The 18,457-nt window shown below is 37.3% G+C and overlaps 1 protein-coding gene across 8 annotated transcripts in view; it reads left to right on the forward strand.

Annotated features, from left to right (window-relative positions):
* KLHL20 (kelch like family member 20) overlaps window positions 1–15,121 on the forward strand; it is a 70,789-nt gene extending 55,668 nt beyond the window's left edge. For all 8 annotated transcript variants that reach the window (XM_043923659.1, XM_043923652.1, XM_043923653.1 and 5 more), the window contains 6 exons: window positions 3,243–3,426; window positions 4,264–4,407; window positions 7,022–7,155; window positions 7,735–7,943; window positions 11,302–11,408; window positions 13,569–15,121. In XM_043923659.1, the coding sequence (XP_043779594.1) occupies window positions 3,243–3,426; window positions 4,264–4,407; window positions 7,022–7,155; window positions 7,735–7,943; window positions 11,302–11,408; window positions 13,569–13,653 (863 nt within the window). In that variant the 3' untranslated portion in view covers window positions 13,654–15,121. The remainder of the gene's footprint in view (window positions 1–3,242; window positions 3,427–4,263; window positions 4,408–7,021; window positions 7,156–7,734; window positions 7,944–11,301; window positions 11,409–13,568) is intronic.
* The last annotated feature ends 3,336 nt before the right edge of the window (window positions 15,122–18,457 follow it).

Raw genomic sequence — 18,457 nt, forward strand, 5'->3', positions numbered from 1 at the left:
GAGGGGAGGATAATGGAAACTCAGGGGAAAGTGGAACAGAAGAGAACCCCTATATGATCAAAAGCTAGAAACTAAACCAAATAGGTGTATGGGAAGTATATTTCACATCTAGGGCTCTTTCTGGATTCAGTGGTGGGAAAGTACCAGTCCAGTGGAACTAGACAAGGTACACCTTTGGGGATGCTGAGAGAAAATACTGTAGCTCTATTAAATAGAAATTTAAACTTGACTTCACCCTGGTGGGCTACAGTCCATAGGGTCACAAAGAGTCGGACACGAGTGAGCAACTTAATTTTCTTTCTTTCTTTCACTTGGATTATTCAACACCTGCCATCTTTATCCTGCTGGTTCCCACCATTTTCTTCCAATGTGACATGATTATAATCAGGTTCCATGTTTTCAATGTGTAACCATCTTCACTAAAATCTCATTCGCCTCTTTTGATTGTATAATGGTGTTAATGAATCACACTTTGCCTTTTTTAGAAGCCATTTAAAGTCATTTAAATTGGAACAATTTCATGATCTCAAACTCTTGCTAGTAATCTCATAATTTCATATTGCTGATTGGGTATCCGATTCCTCCACTATATTGTTAACTACTTCAGAGCAAGGACCAGTTCTGATTTATCTTTGTAGTCTCTAGATTGTATAGCAATCTTGTCAGAACAGGCACTAAATAAAGATTAATCGCATGCTGTTGATCCTGCTGAACACTAGTGAGAGATTAGCATCGACCCATCATAATGATGGGAAAGTAAAGCTGGAGAACAGTAATGGACTGTTAATGTCACTTCATGAATGAAAGATTTACTTTTGAGTAACATTTTCTTTTTCTGAACACAGAAGTGAATACATGTGCAATGTGGTGGCTCAGCTGCTAAAGAATCTGCCTGTCATGCAGGAGACCTAGGTTCCATCTCTGGGTTGGAAAGATCCCCTGTATAAGGGAATGGCTACCCACTCCAGTATTCTGGCCTGGAGAATTCCATGGATTGTATAGTCCATGGGGTCGCAAAGAGTCAGACATGACTGAGCAACTTTTACTCACTCACACATGCAATATAGAAATTGACTAACAGAAAAATATAAAGAATAAAAGTTAAAGCATCTATCACTTCTTTTACACTCAAGGTTTCCATTTTCATTTGTAGAGAAAAGCCATTAGGTCTTTTCTAATGGCTGGTCTTTTCTCATGGCTTTTCTGTACAACTGGTATCGGTTTTCCCTGCTTTCTTAGTCTCTTTATGCCAGGTCTGAGCTTTATTCTTGAGTCATACTATTACACTGATATTTTAGATCTTGACTCATCTGTCTCTACTTAAAACTTAATCCTTAATTTTCTTTGATTATTATTGTAATTTTGTTTTACATTATCTTTGGAATGCAAATTACCAGTTCTCACTTAACTTTGGAAAATTGAGTCTTCCTTTTTTCATCCTGGAAGCCTAAGATCAAATCTATAATCTCAGTAGTTTTTTTTACTCAGAAGCATTTACTCCTGTTGATGTCTTCTGGCTTTTCCTCTTGTTTTCCATTAGGTTTACTTGATGCTTCTCAATTCTGTGTTTCTGTTTTGTTTGGGATTTTTTTTTTTTTTTTTTAGTGTTCATAGTTCATTGGTCTTTATCACAGATACTTTATGAAAGTTGCCTACTTTAAGGTAACACTTTTTGACCAAATCCGTCTTTGAAGTAATTTTTTTTAGAGTCAACATCTCACACATATAAAACTATATATTCTCTTTTCAGCAATATTTTTCCTTAAGTACATCACTTAACCCAAATTGATAATTCTCACAGCAGAAACTATGCATACACTTTATCTTGCTAAATACCATGTACATGTATGTGTGCTCACTCACTCAGTCATGTCCAACTCTGTGCAGCCATAGGACCATACCCCATCAGGCTCCTCTGTCCTTGGAATTTTCCAGGCAAGAAGACTGGAGTGGGTTGCCATTTCCTCCAAGGGATTTTCTATACCCAGGGATCGAACCCCACATCTCCTACACTGGCAGGCGGATTCTTTACCACTGAGCCACCTGGGATGACCCAAGTACACTGTGCTTGACTTCTAATAATAACTTAGTTCAGTCCCAGTTATTGCAATCACCTGCTGCTTTGGAAATTATAATTAACATAAAATTGCCATGAGGCAGTAGAATTGAACAGCTCTTTCCTTGTTTCCCCAAGTCACAAGAAAGGTTTAAATTTGATTTCTTAATGGCCTATCTTTTTTCCCTTTAGTATCAAAGAATACAGTTTATGAAGTGATATTAACTTCATTTGCAGCCATGAAGTCCAATAAAAAGCTGGTTTCAATGGCTTTCATTATAAAATTGTGCCTGAGTTTTAATAATTAGGCTTGATTTGTCTCAAGTGCTTATAACCCTACATTTGCAGCCAAATTTTATGTTAGAAGTGATGGTACTTTCTGTGATATTGAAACTCCAGGCATATATCCCAGAACAGAATTCAAATTGAAGCAAATTGATATATACAAAACTTACTGTGACTTAGTCGAATATCCTAATTTAAATGAAACCGTAATAAAATGTATACAGCATATTGAGATTTGAAATAAGGAAGTGAGTTTTCAAATCCAGCAGAAGACGGTTAGAAACATTCTCATTTTAGTCTGGCTCAGGAAGTTATTGAGACCTCCTTGAAACCATTAGCTTTCAAATGTTTTGAGATTAAGTTATCTTTAGACCTCACCCTCTATGCTCCAGAATCTAGCTCTTATTTTAGATTGAAATGGAGATGATTTTAAAGAAGAACAAATTAAAATTTCTTGCTATAATTAGTTTTCTTTTTTTTCAGGGAGCACTCAGAGCTTTACTGAACTTAGTTTGAACCTTTTATTCTGAGTATTACTTTTGAAAAATGTAATTTCTTCAAAATGTTTTCTGATCTTAAATGTCATGTTGGATATTGTAGACTTCATTACAGACCAGATAAACAGAAAACAAAACATTTTGAAATATGTCATAAGAATTTCTGTATTATTTTTAGTTACAAGACAGTCTGTAAAGAGATCATGAGTAATGAGCCAAAAATCCGTCCCCAAAAAGAATAAGATTATGGTAATCCCAGTGGAATAAGCAAAAATCATAATTTATGTTTTAACTTGCTTCTAGAGGCATCTGGCAAGTCCAAGCATTAGGGCTATTTAATGGTGAGCAGTGAGTGATGTGCTTTAGGACAGATATTCTGCTGACCATTTCTGTTACTTCCCCAGTTGGTGGTTGGTGCAGTGGAGATGCCATTTCTAGTGTTGAACGATATGATCCACAGACTAATGAATGGCGAATGGTAGCTTCAATGAGCAAAAGGCGATGTGGAGTTGGAGTCAGTGTTCTTGATGACCTGTTATATGCAGTAGGAGGCCATGATGGATCCTCTTATCTTAATAGTGTTGAAAGGTAAGGTCAATTTGAATTTTTTCCTCTACTATCCATATTGTTTTGTTTGAGATACTAATTAGAAACTGATGTAACTTGTTGCTTCAGTTTTGTGTCTGTGGCACGAGTTGGCATCCTAGACCACTTACTGTGACATATAAGTCCTTTATGATCTGACCTCCACCTATTTTTCTAGTCTATCTTCCTCAGCACACCACTATTTCTTAAACACTCTAGTGCAGACCCACCAAATTGCTTGCAGTTCCTGGACATACTATCCCCTTTCGTTCTTTCTGCCTGTATATTTGCATGCCATTCTTTCTCCCCTGGAATCTCTCTTAAAGATTCAAAGGTTATTTATTATATAAAGCCTTCTCTGGCACCATGCAGACTAGTTACTCAGTCCTCTGATCTTTCACAAGCATTTTGAATATACTTGTACATGTCACATTGGCTATAATTGTTAAAATATCTTCCATATCTATCACAATGCCTGTCACACTGGAAACAGACAAAAATTGATTTTTTAATAACTTCTAGCTTCTTGTCACCTACCTTTTTTCATTCAGCCATGTTCTTGATACTTATGGAATACATCTATGAAACCTTTCAGTGTATCAAGATCTAGAGATACAGATTCTGTAGTTGAAAAACAACATGAACATCAGAAGGATCAGCGCCATAGAAGTTTAAAAAAACACACACTTAAAAACAAATAGAAAAAAAAAAAAAAAAACAAATAGAATTAAGTAAGGGTGGAAATGATAAATATTAACTATATCATATGTCACTGCATTTATAAGCCTAGCCAAATTTTCTTTGTGTAATACAGACCCTGTCTTGATGTGTTCTCTGTAGGTACGACCCCAAAACAAACCAATGGAGCAGCGATGTGGCTCCCACAAGCACCTGCAGGACAAGTGTTGGTGTGGCTGTGCTTGGAGGCTTTCTCTATGCTGTGGGTGGCCAGGATGGCGTGTCTTGCCTCAACATTGTTGAAAGGTGATTTTTGTAACTCATTTTCAGTTTTGTTTTGTTTTTTAAAGAATATAGAGAGCTTTTTAAAATGAATAAGTTTAGAACACTAGAAATTCACTATCCAGTAGATTTCCCATGGGCTGTAAGGAAAAGGTTTTCAGTTAACCTTATAGTCTAGGAAGATGAAAGATATAACCCATTTAAACTTACATGTTATACTGGCTGAGCCTAACACTGAAATGTTTTAAATTACATTTTATGTATGATATCAAGCATACCACTTCTGAAATCTGTTCTGATTTTTTCCCCCAGTATTTAGAATGACTTTCCTCAGAGTTCCTTCAGAAAAATGATTAATTCTTGGTGCAGCATATATCTTATAAGGACTGTATTTTGTATATGGATTCTCATTAATTCTCGAAGTATACTTATGGAAATATTGGTGGGCTGCCTTGATTTACTTTATTCTTTTACAGATCAGTGAATTTTGGTGAAATAGATTCTATTCTTAATTTCTTGCTCCATCATTTTTTTGTCATTCTATCTTAGAGATTAGGCCTTGGAATCTCATGCACTTAGTTACTGGCAAGAACATACTATACTGCATCCCCTCTTCTTAAAAAGAAATGTTTTGAAATAGCATTTACTAATTGTGTTATCATAATTAAGTAGACGAGTTTAACTCTGTCTTAGAAATAAAGTTACAGATAACTCTTGAAAGCAATGCCAGTTCCCTTTTATGTCTGTCAGGACACTTATTTCTCCACTTTCAAAACTCTATGCAAGGGGATTCTGGGAAGATAGTTGATTTATAATGTTGTGTTAGGTTCGAGTGTACAGCAAAGTGATCTGTTATACATATATCCATTCTTTTTTAAATTCTTTTCCCATATAGGGCATTACAGAGTATTGAGTAGAATTTCCTGTGCTATACAGTAGGTCCTTATTAATTATCTATTTTATATATAATAGTCTGTATGTGTCAATCCAGTCTTAGAGTTTATCCCTCCCCTGCCCTTACCCCCTGGTTACCATAAGTTCATTTTCTATATCTGTAACTCTGTTTATGTTTTGTAGATAAGTTCATTTGTAGCCCCTTTTTTAGATTCCACATAGACGGTATCATATGAAGTTTGTCTGTTTCTGACTTCACTCAGTATGACAATCTCTAGGTCCATCCATGTTGCTGCAAATGGCATTATTCATTCTTTTTTATGTCTGAGTAATATACCTTTGTATATATGTACCACATCTTCTTTATCCATTCCTGTTGATGGACATTTAGGTTGCTTCTATGCCCTGGCTATTGTAAAGTAGTGCTGCAGTGAACACTGGGGTGCATGTAAGTTTTTTAATTATGATTTTCTCTGGATATATTCCCAGGAGGGGGATTGCTGGATCATAAGGAAGCTCTACTTTTAGTTTTCTGAGGACCCTCCATGTTATTCTCCATAGTGGCCATACCAGTTTACATTCCAGCCAACAGTGTTGGAGGGTTCCCTTTCCTCCACATCCTCTCCAGCATTTATTGTTTGTAGATTTTTTTGATCAAGGCCATTGTGACTGGTGTGAAGTGGTACTTCATTGTACTTTTGATGTGCACTTCTCTAATAATTACAGATATTATCATGTGCTTTTTAACCATCTGTATGTCTTCTTTGGAAAAATGTCTGTTTAGATCTTCTGCCCATTTTTTGATTGGGTTGTTTGGTTTTTTTAATTGAGCTGCAGGAGCTGTTTGTATATTTTGGAGATTAATCCCTTATCAGTTGCTTCATTTTCAAATATCTTCCCCCATTTTGAGGGTTGCATTTTCATTTTGTTTATGGTTTCCTTTTCAAAAGCTTTTGAGTTTGTTTAGGTCTCATTTGTTGATTTTTGTTTTTATGTTCATTACTCTAGGAGATGGATCAAAAAAGATCGTGCTGCAATTTATATCAGAGAGTGTTCTGCCTATATTTTCCTATAAGACTTTTATAGTATCTGGTTTTACATTTAGGTCTTTAATCCATTTTATTTTTGGGTATGATGTTAGGTTGTGTTCGAATTTCCTTCTTTTACATGTAGCTGTTCAAGTTTTCTCAGTACCACTTATTGAAGAGACTTCCCTGTGAAGCCCTTCCTAAATTCCTGATTCATGGAAACATACGGTTAGTGTGTTAAGTCACTGAGCTTGGGGTGGCTTGTTACACAGTGGTAGGTAACTGGAGCACTGGTACTGTTATCTCAGGAACTCAGAGGAGCTGCCTCTCAGAGCTGTGACTAAAACTTCCAGGCTTAGCTTTGGAAGTGCCAGAAAAAGTCTAGAAACTGAAATTAACTGTGACAGCCAGAGTGAAGGGCCATTGCTGAGACAATATTGACAGGGTTGGCAAACAAACAGAAAGTGTCTAGTCTTTCCTTTTGGCAAAATCTAGTAGAGAGCCACCTTAGCAAAGGAGAAACGTAGTTTTCAGGTTTCTAGCCCCAGCATCATAAGTCAGAATACTAATAACAATGGAAAATGTTAGATAATCACTGTACACTGGACCATACCAAATCTATATATCTAACGTATCTGTAGCATGATTTCATACCTTATGGAAACAGCTTCACTTAACAAAAACATGCGTGCAGTCTTTGGTTTCTCTTACTGCAGGTATGATCCAAAGGAGAACAAATGGACTCGGGTGGCTTCTATGAGTACCAGAAGACTAGGCGTAGCTGTGGCTGTGTTAGGAGGTTTCTTATATGCTGTAGGTGGCTCTGATGGGACATCTCCACTCAACACAGGTTAGTCCCTTCCAGAGTCAGTCTGGTTCCCCCAAATCAACACATTTTTCTTAGGAGAGTCCCCTCACAAAAAGTATAAGAAGTCCATGTTATCCTATAATTTATTAAGAAAATTGTTTTTCCACTAGGAGAGTGCAACTCATAGCTCTTCATCAGGTCTTCTGCAGACATCATCTACTGGTGTATTTCCAAAGTATTTCTTTCTCCCTTCCTTTCACAAGTTGCTGGGAATTTATAGCATTTATGCAATGCTATATAACATTATATAAATGCTAGAGAGAGAAACTTATTACTGTAAACCATTTTATAGCTATCATCTCATTTAAACATACAACGAAACACCACAAGTCATCTAGCTTAGAACTAGGTACTTTGACTCCAACACATGTCCTTTCCACCACACCTAAAAGAAATCAGTCTCTGATGAGAGTATAGTGGTAGATGAGTCTTTCTCAAAATGAAAAATCAGACTGCTTGTTGAAAGAAAACATGTTATCAAAAAGCAGAGTAGCTATGAAGAGAACTCGAGGTGGGAGGAGGTGATTGAACAGTCCCTCACTGGTGTTCTTTTGCCCGCAGTGGAGCGTTACAACCCTCAGGAAAACAGATGGCACACCATAGCCCCCATGGGGACCCGGAGGAAACACCTAGGCTGTGCAGTGTATCAGGATATGATCTACGCCGTAGGAGGCAGAGACGACACTACAGAGCTCAGCAGTGCTGAGAGATACAACCCCAGAACTAACCAGTGGTCTCCAGTGGTGGCTATGACATCCCGCCGTAGTGGAGTAAGTGCCTGGCTACTGGAAACTGAAAAGCAAGCTCCAAAAGAGGGAGGGCTGTGCAGAAGAAGTCTGATCTGTAAAATGTAATACAATGGGACACAGAGGGGATGCACTGTTTATGCAGAACAACCCCTATTACTTTTGTACTGGAAAAAAATGTTAATTTCTTTTGATTACTGTTGTCCCAAGAAGATACATAACTTATATCCAATCACATCTTTACTTAGAGAATTCCTTTTTATGATTTTTACTGAAGTATAGTTGATTTACATTGTTTATTTCTGCTGTATAGCGAAGTGTATAGTTATATTCTTAATACTCTTTTCCATTATGGTTTATCCCAGACTACTGAATATAGTTCCCTGTGCTATACAGTAGGACCTTGTGGTTTATCCATTCTATATGTAATAAATTGCACCTTATGTTTTATCTTATAATCAGTTGCTTCTTTGAAAGGCATCTCCCTGTCTTATCTACGTTACCTAATTTTACTCATGTTCATTGATATTTATCGGATATATGGGTTCATCTGTACCTAATGAAGCTAAATATTCCTACCTAGTGTTTCTAGGCGATATTCTAAGTAGTTGACATACCAATTAAATGTTTAGGCAGAAACACATCTGGCCCTACCACCAGTCTACACAGACTGGTTTGAGTCCATCCCATCTATAGTATAGATGACCTGTGTCATGGTCTAGACCATGAACAATGACCTGTGACTACAAGCAACTTCCAGGGTGGAGTGTAGAAGTTATCCATCCTAGGAGATTTGACTCAGGGTGAAATTTAACCAATAAACCATTGATCCCATCAGGAGCCCATCAATGTAGGATAACAGGTAGGATAACCCAGCTTTAGCTAACAATTTCATAATCTGATAAAAGGGAGTGAATTCTGATTTGCAGAGATCCGAGAACACCACCAGTGGGCATCAGTTCGTCAAAGCATTCACATGTCTATGGCTCTTTATTAGTGTCAACAGCAGCTTCTCTGTCATGTTCCTATTGTTTTCACTGCTACATTGTGTTGATTACATAGCCACCCATTTAGCCAATATTTATCAAGTGCTTACTGTGTGCTGGAAAATGTCAATTTTCATTCCATCCCAAAGAAAGGCAGTGCCAAAGGATGTTCAAACTACTGCACAATTAACTGCAGTTATCTCACACACTAATAAAGTAATGCTCAGAATTCTCCAAGCTAGGTTTCAACAGAACGTGAACTATGCGCTTCCAGATGTTCAAGCTGGATTTAGAAAAGGCAGAGGAACCAGAGATCAAATTGCCAGGATCTGTTGAATCATAGAAAAAGCAAGAGAATCCCAGAAAAACATCTACTTCTGCTTCATTGACCATGTGGATCACAACAAACTGTGGAGAATTCTTCAAGAGATGGGAGTACCAGACCCCCTGATCTGCCTTCTGTGAAACCTGTATGAAGATCAACAAGCAATAGTTAGAACCGGGCATGGAACAACAGACTGGTTCAAACTTGGTAAAGGAGTACGTCAAGGCTGTATATTGTCACCCTGCTTATTTAACTTACATGCAGAGTACATCATGCGAAATGCTGGGCTGGATGATGTACAATCTGGAGTTAAGATTTCCAGGAGAAATATCAATAACCTGAATTATGCAGATGATATCACCTTATGGCAGAAAGCAAAGAGGAACTTAAGAGCTTCTTGAAGAAGGTGAAAGAGGAGAGTGAAAAAGCTGGCTTAAAACTCAACATTCAAAAAACGAAGATCATGGCATCCGGTCTCATCACTTCATGGCAGATAGATGGGGAAACAATGGAAACGGTGACAGACTTTATCTTCGTGGGCTCCAAAATCACTGCAGATGGTGACTGGAGCCATGATTAAAACGTGCTTGCTCCTTGGAAGAAAAGCTGTGACCAACCTAGACAGCATATTAAAAAGCAGAGACATTACTTTGCTGACAAAGGTCCATCTAGTCAAAGCTATGGTTTTTTCAGTAGTCATGTATGGATGTCAGAGTTAGACCATAAAGAAAGCTGAGCACTGGAGAATTGATACTTTTGAACTGTGGCATTGGAGAAGACTCTTGAGAGTCCGAAGGAGATCAAACCAGTTAATCCTAAAGGAAATCAATCTGAATATTCATTGGAAGGACTGATGCTGAAACTGAAGCTCCAATACTTTGGCTACCTGATGTAAGAGCTGACCCTGATGCTGAGAAAGATTGAAGGCTGGAGGAGAAGGGGACGACCGAAGAAGAGATGGTTGGATGGCATCACTGACTCGATGGACATGAGTTTGAGCAAGCTCTAGGAGTTGGTGATGGACAGGGAAGCCTGGCATACTGCCGTCCATGGGGTCACAAAGAGTCTGACACAGTTCAGTGACTGAACTGATGTTCTGGGAAAGCAAAAATGAGTATGACTTGATTCCTATCCTCAAAGAGTTCCCAATTTGGTAAAGGAAATTGAAGTGTTTACAGCTAACTAGGGTTTCCCTGGTGGCTCAGCAGTAAAGAATCTGTCTGCAGTGCAGGAGACATAGGTTTGATCCCTGGGTTGGGAAGATCCCCTGGGTAAGGAAATGGCAACCCACTCCAGTATTCTTGGCTGGGAAATCCCAAGAGAGAGGAGCCTGGAGGGCCACAGTCCATAAGGTCACAAAAGAGTCAGACACAACTTACCGACTAAACAACACAGAAGACAAATCCTCTAATAGCAGCATGTGCATTGTAGGAGAACATGGGAGAGTATGCTTAACACTTTTGGAACAGTGAAGAGACTTACTAGAGTAAGTTACATGTAAAGTACCATGAAAGAAGAGTAAGATTTTCTAGAAGAGGGAAAGAAAATATCAGGGAACAACACATGCAAAAGTATGGAGGCATTTAAAAAGTATGTTATTTTCTGGGACTAGCAACTAATTTGATATTAATGCAACATAGATTACATTAGAAAGTGAGGTTAAAAGGCAGGCAAGTATGGATTTCTGAAGGTCCTGCCATAATAAGGACTTTAAACTTATCTTTTAAAAGAGAATTTTGTTGACAACTTAGGTATTGGATCAGAACAGGCAAATACTAAAAGAACTGAGAGCAGTTTGGAGGTTCTTGCTCACTCCCAGTGAATGTTTTACCTAACATTCAAGAAATAAATGTTTTCAACTCTGTGTAAATATTCTAGTTGGGTATATAATTTTATAGTTCTCATAATTAAATAACTTTTGTGATTACTTTTTTCCTTCTGTGTTCAAGTAAACAAGAATGTAAGGCCATAAAGACTTATCTTTAATTAAAGAGATTTATCTATAAACCAGTCTAAATTCTCATAGTGATTCTCTAGTTTCTTCAGCAGCCACTGTGTTTTGGTCCCATAGGTTGGCCTGGCAGTAGTGAATGGACAGCTTATGGCTGTAGGAGGTTTTGATGGCACAACGTACTTGAAGACCATTGAAGTTTTTGATCCTGATGCCAATACATGGAGGTAACTTTTAAACTATGTTGCAAATCACCTCACTGCTGACCTGAAAATCATGGGCTTGAGATAATAGTCCATGACCATCAAAATCAGGATGGTCAGTACATTGAATTACCTCTGGCAGTATGTTGAAAAGGACTCAAAGTTACCCATATTCGATGGCTTATTTTGACCTCATTGCTCTAAAGGGGCTGATATCATACAAAATCTCTCTCTTTGGTAACTGTCCAGTTTTAAAATTAGAGATAGCAAAGACAGAAAAAAACAATCTCCCTGCTAGCCACACCATGTTCAGCTTAGGAAACTAAGGCACTGAGAAATAAAATGACCTGCCTAAGCAAGTTAGCGGTAGAATTAGAACCTGGACCTTTGTCTCCCAATCTGCCATTGCAGTTTTTACGCCCAGGAAATACAAGTTGCAGTTACTTTTTAAAAAAGATTTCACTTTAAAACTGATATTTTCCCTTGAGTTTTAAAAATACTTAAATATGTTATTATTCTAAAATAGATTTAATATTTAAAATAAAGTCTGTCAAATTTTAACAGTCACTTTTAGAGAAGAGGCTACATCTTAGGAGAGTTTAACTAAGTTAAACTGTATTTATAGGTCTAACTTTGCTTTTAAATCATCAGTTGTCTTAACAAATCCTTCCCAACTACTTAAGTAGTTCTTACAAATTCACATCATCAGGTGACTCGTGAATTTATTTTAAATATTCAAAAATGTTTACAAATTTAGCAAAATTCTCTTAAACCTTTCAACTTAAAATCTGAACTCTAAATCTTTGCTCAGTCATGCAGTTTTTCTTCATTCACAAAGCTAATCTGATAGATGCTCTAATATTCCAAAGTCTCTTAAAACACTACAAGAACTTAAAAGGTCTAATATATAGTTAATTCTCAAATTTAATATAAAACATTAGGAGTATGGGTTTGAGGTACTTTATACTAATACCTATTCTACATACTAGCTTTTCCAAGAAAATAGTTTTACCTTCCAAGCATTTGCGGTTTTCTTTCTCAGTAAGTTGGACTTACTTGCCTAAACAAGTCTGTGTAACCATCTCAGCAATTGAGGTTGCACATTAACCACAGATAACAGTCTGGACATGAGATCTGAGGCAGCAGAGGTTATGAAAGACTTTGCTCATGACCGTGCAAGATAAGCTGATATCTTCTATAGTCACTATTCCAGAAGGGACAGTCTTGGAAGTCCATTCCTGCTGCATTCTGAGTGTTTCTAATTGTGAACCTGTAACTACTCACCCAGCTTTTTTTCACTAGTTTATAAGATCCGACTCACAGGCTTACTGGGTCCTTTCATCCCTGGGAAAACCACTCTGACAGATACCTGAATGACACTCTTTGGATTCTGCATCTCCCATGCTCTGCAGGGCTCAGTGGTCACCATACTACAGTCAGACTTAGAACACTGTAGCACTCTTTGCTTCTACCTCCCATTTTCACAACCTCCTTCATGAAGTCAAGGTTTACTGAGTGTTCTAGACCCTAAGGATACAAAGGTGAACAAAACAGTAAGCATAATTTGGGAAGACAGCCACATTTATTTCTCATTTTCTGACCATGATCCTATGTAAGGACTTGTTTCTCAGCAACTATTACTAATATACGTTTGTAGTATTTGACCAAGTAATATTATGAAATTCTTAAGGATCAACTGTTGAGGGATTATAAAGTTTTCTATTAATCATAACCAGTTTTGTTCCATAAAGCTTTGAGAAGACTTCTAAGAGTCCATACAGAACAAAAGGATAAAAATAACTACCTGAAGCTTAGGCAAAAGGAAAATGTAGGTGGGGAAATATTATAGCCAGGGTCAAAATTAGCCACAAAAATGTAGAATATGTGATTCTGCATAATTGTTATTAAGTCAGTCTAGATGTAGAGTTATAAAGTTATAAGGCAAAAAGTGTATATGGCACTTCTCTTAAAATAGTATTCTGTAAGTCAGAGAATTTAGTCAGTGTCTGAAATAATTCTGCTACTTTCCAGTGCTCAGTTCCAGGTCCTAATCTTTGGAAGAGATGCACAAAGCTAAAAATATTAGTTGTGATAGACAAATAAATGTGTTTTATTAACATTTATGTTATGGAAGAAACAATGCTTTTTTCCATTGGAAATCTGATTGTGTTTCTTTCTTTGCAGGTTGTACGGTGGGATGAACTACCGTCGGCTTGGGGGTGGCGTAGGAGTTATAAAAATGACACACTGTGAATCCCATATATGGTGAACACACAGAAGACTGTCATGTATATCTTCCTCTGTATTCTGAAGCGCTTTGACTTTGGAGCTTTGTACAGCTCTAGAAAACACTAAACAAATCTTATTCTTTGCCGGTGCCTCAACATGTGGAAATACAAATACAGTGAAAGTACTTCACCTGCAAGATGCCACCTTTGCACAATAATTTTCGGTTCTGTGCAGAAAAATATTTATTTTTGGTTTTAATTTATCATGGGATTTTTTTTGTCGGGGAGGGTGGTTTTTTGCTTCTGTTTTTGGATTTAGCCTTCCTCCCATCAAAAGAAAGAAAAAGACAAAAAAAAATTTTTTTCAAGCAGTAAAACCTTATTTTTAAGATACTAAGTTTGAAACCACCAGTAAGGGAAGAGGGCTATATGTGATCTAGTTGTCAGTTCTAAGCACTCCATCCACAAGACTCCACTACTTACAGAGACTTACCAGTGACAAAAATAGGAATACAAAGTGTATTAGTTAGCCATCATTCTTGCACTAAGCACCAGAAGACTTGAAAAATCTAAAAAACAAAAGAAACATCTCATTTAACTAGGAAAATTCAAAAGGAATATTAAATCAATAAAACCAGGACTCAAATGCCAAAGTTTTCATCAGTGGAAGCTCACATCTTGTTTCCTTCCATATAAAACTTGTTTGCCGCTATATTTAAAGTCTTTTTTTCAAATATTTTCATTGAGTTTCTGCTAGATCTAGAGCTCTGCTCAGTGCCTCTACAAAACAGTGTACGATTCTCTCATACTGTCTTGAGAATCCCCTGGGAGAATCATGTGCAACTCTGCAAGAGTTTTTCTCAAAAACATTACTGACTGAAGCAACTTTCCTATTTCTTATTGCTACTAAGGACCAGCAGGGAGAAATGTCCTCTCCCCAGCAGTGAATACTGTTATGCAATTTACACTTGATGCTCAGGCCTGCTGAATTTGAGGCTTACCTGTAATCACAGCCTCCAAGGGGATGAATTCTTCAGTTCGTCTAATAGTACGCTAATGAGTGTAAAGTCACTTGAGGCATTTTATTAACAAAATCTTGGTTCTTTTATAAAGACTTATATCATTATCCTCATACTATAAAGCCACTGTTACTACTATTCTCAAATTGCACTTTCTGGTAAAAAGCTAACATTTTTAAGGAAAAAAAGATACATATTACAGTGGTTTAAGTTTTTTTTGTTATTGTGTTCGTAGATCAGTTTTTTCCAATGTATTTTGCAGGAAAATCTTTGAATAAGACTTTAACCACAACCAAAAGGAATAATCTTCTTTTTTTTCCTCCCCTCACTACAGAAATGTTTGGCAACATTTGTGTTTACATTTAAAGATCATTTGCACCTTTACAAGGAAAAATATAAGTATTTGGTAAATAATTGTTTACATGTATCATTTATGCTTTTTTCTAGCATGTATAACTTTTTAAAATAAAGGTAGTACTTACCATAAAAATTTTTGGTTAATGCTTTTTTAATGCCTGTATCTTTACTAGTTAATTTAGATTTTTCTGTTTCTATATCATATGTATTTTCTATATATAAAGTTATAAGTACTTTCAACCTTAAGGAATAAAGGGATTGACAGCTGGAATTATTAATTTTTATTATATACTTTATATAACAGTTATGTATTACCTAACCTCTAAACTCATTCTCTGGTGTGGAACTTAAAATCGTTCAATTTTGAGCTAGAAATACTTTTAATAATCATCTGGTCCAAACCCGTTTATTTCTCTGCTTTAAGACTGAAAACCAAGGAAATCCTGCCTATAAGTAAATAGTCAACGATAGAACCAACATTTGAAATCAGTTCCCCAAACTCCTACTCCATGTCTCTTTCTGTGCCACACAGCCACTGCAGACCCGAAACATGGTCTGGAATTAAATATACCGGTAGACCTAAAATTAAGTCTAGTATGCAACATTGAAAAAGTATAAAAACTTTTATGAGATCCTTATGGTACTGCATCATTAACAGTCAGTCTTCAAGACAAAAATCACATTTCCTAAGACTCTATTTCATATATTTGGAGGAAAGAAGAGGAATGATAACAGGAACAAAATTCTAAGAATTAGACTCTCCATAAGCAGGAAGTCCCCAGTGAAAGCAATTCACATGGCAGTGATTCATGAGTAGAGACCCATGAATAAACACCCAGAGTGTTTGTTGGAGCCTAAAGGGTTTTTCCTTCCTTCCTGAAGGTGCTACAGTTTTATTCAGTGAAATGTATTTATTCTACAGAAGACACTGGTGTAAAATAGAATATTACTTGCCTAGTGATTTCCATCACTTCATGGCAAATAGATTAGGAAACAGTAGCTGACTTTATTTGGGGGGGCTCCAAAATCACTGCAGATGGTGATTGCAGCCATGAAATTAAAAGACGCTTACTCCTTGGAAGGAAAGTCATGACCAACGTAGACAGCATATTAAAAAGCAGAGACATGACTTTGCCAACAAAGGTCCGTCTAGTCAAGGCTATGGTTTTTCCAGTGGTCATGTATGGATGTGAGAGTTGGACTATAAAGAAAGCTGAGTGCCGAAGAATTGATGCTCTTGAACTGTGGTGTTGGAGAAGACTCTTGAGAGTCCCTTGGACTGCAAGGAGATCCAACCAGTCCATCCTAAAGGACATCAGTCCTGGGTGTTCATTGGAAGGACTGATGCTGAAGCTGAAACTCCAATACTTTGGCCACAGGATGCGAAGAGCTGACTAATTTTAAAAGACCCTGATGCTGGGAAAGATTGAGGGCAGGAGGAGAAGGAGACGACAGAGGATGAGATGGTTGGATGGCATCACCAACTCAATGGACGTAGGTTTGGGTAGACTCTGGCAGTTGGTGATGGACAGGGAAGCCTGGTGTGCTGCGGTTCACGGGGTCACAAAGAATCAGACACGACTGAGCAACTGAACTGGACTTCCACAGCTCTATAAACTTGGAATTGAGTTGGGTTGGTGGTTATCTTCATTTTATAAGTAAAATGACATGGTAGAAGCTGAACCTCAAATGCACATCCCGATTCCAAATCCATTCTTTATACTGTTCTCCACATTCCCATATCTGATGTCACTGTTCCCCAGTTTTGTTCTCCAATCTTACCTGTATATATCTACATTGCAGAGACTAGTTCTTGACAACTGTGAAGTAGAAAAGGTCCTTCCTGAACAATATTTGAGTGAAAGTAAGGAAAAAGCATTTTAAATTTTATATTAATTTAGGAAACAGATGGAGGGGATAGGACAAGGAAAGAAATACAGGAGAGAAGAGAAGATGAAAGAGGCAAAAACAGCCTAGTAAGCCCAGATATCACTGGCTGGTTGTCTTAAGTAGTTTATGACATTGTCTCTGTAAGTTGCTCTGAAGTCTCTGTACTGGGAGTGATTCATAAAAATCGTCCTAGAAATGACAAAACTTCAACTTTAGTTGTCTCAAGGGTCCTTAACAATAGTAATCTTTAAGTTATTTGGTCACTTTGGGTTAGGAACTTACATTCTTTTAAATGTAGAAGATGGATGCTATTAAAAAAATGAAACTTTTAGTCACTCAGTCATGTCCAACTCTTGGCGACCCCATGGACTGCAGCCCATCGGACTCCTCTGTCCATGGGATTCTCAAGGCAAGAATACTGGAGAGGGTTGCCTTTTCCTTCTCCAAGGGATCATCCTGACCCAGGGATCAAACCTGGGTCTCTTGCATTTTAGGTGGATTCTTTACCATTTGAATATTATAACATCAAATATTCAGTGTTCAAATAACCGTCAGTAACCTATTAATATCCTAGCAAGTTAGAATATTTACTAAAGGTACTCCAAACTCTTAGGAAAAGAGGACAGATATCTCTGGTGTGAATTTAGATCAACGTGCATTTGGACTCCTACTGAACAGGTACGGTCCTTGCCTTCAAAAAGCTTAGCTTCACACTTTGAGTTAGATTAGTCATTCTCAAAGTGAACTCTGAAATCCGCAGGATTCTTTCAGAGTATGCATAGGTCAAAGCTTTTTCTTTAGTAATTGTAGGAAGTTTTTTACTTTTTTTCTTTTTTACTGTGATGACATTTGCACTGATGCAAAAACAATGGTAGATAAAACTGCTGAGGCATTAGCATAATTCAAAGGCTACTACTAATTATTCACCACCATCCACTTACAGTTCAAAAGACAGAAAGTCAATTTCATCTAAGAAATTTCAACCTTTGGATATGTGAAATATTTCTGCTGATACCAAAACACAGTGATTGTCACAAGAAAAATCTTGTGCAATTGTCTTGAGTTGAAAGCTTAACAAGCCACTTCTTTTTGAAAGGATGACAAGGTTATTCAGATTTGAGTGTTGGTAGACATTTTCTGGAAAATGAACAAAGTGAGGCTGTTACTTCAAGGAAAACAACTGACAGCATTTATCATCAATAGTAAAATTCAAGTTTTCAAGAGAAATTTTGGGGACAGTTGTATGGACCCACTGTGGTGGTTAATTTTGTGTCAAATTTGACTTGGACAAGGGATGCCCAGATAGCTGGTAAAACATTTTTTCTTGTTTTCTGTAAAAATGTTTCTAGGAGATTAGCATTTGAGTCAGTAGACTGAGTAGACTTCCACACTCACAAAGATGGGTGGGTATCATGCAATCCATTTCAGGCCATACTGAACAAAAAAGCAAAAGAGGGCAGAATTCTCTCTCACTTCTTGAGCTGGGATGTCCATCTTTTCCTGCCCTTGAACATCAGAGCTACTAGTTCTCAGGCCTTTGGACTTGGACTGCCTTATACTGCTGGCTTTTCTTGGTTCA

This window comes from Cervus elaphus, chromosome 14 (assembly GCF_910594005.1).
Source record: "Cervus elaphus chromosome 14, mCerEla1.1, whole genome shotgun sequence".
NCBI classification, from domain to species: Eukaryota; Metazoa; Chordata; class Mammalia; order Artiodactyla; family Cervidae; genus Cervus; species Cervus elaphus.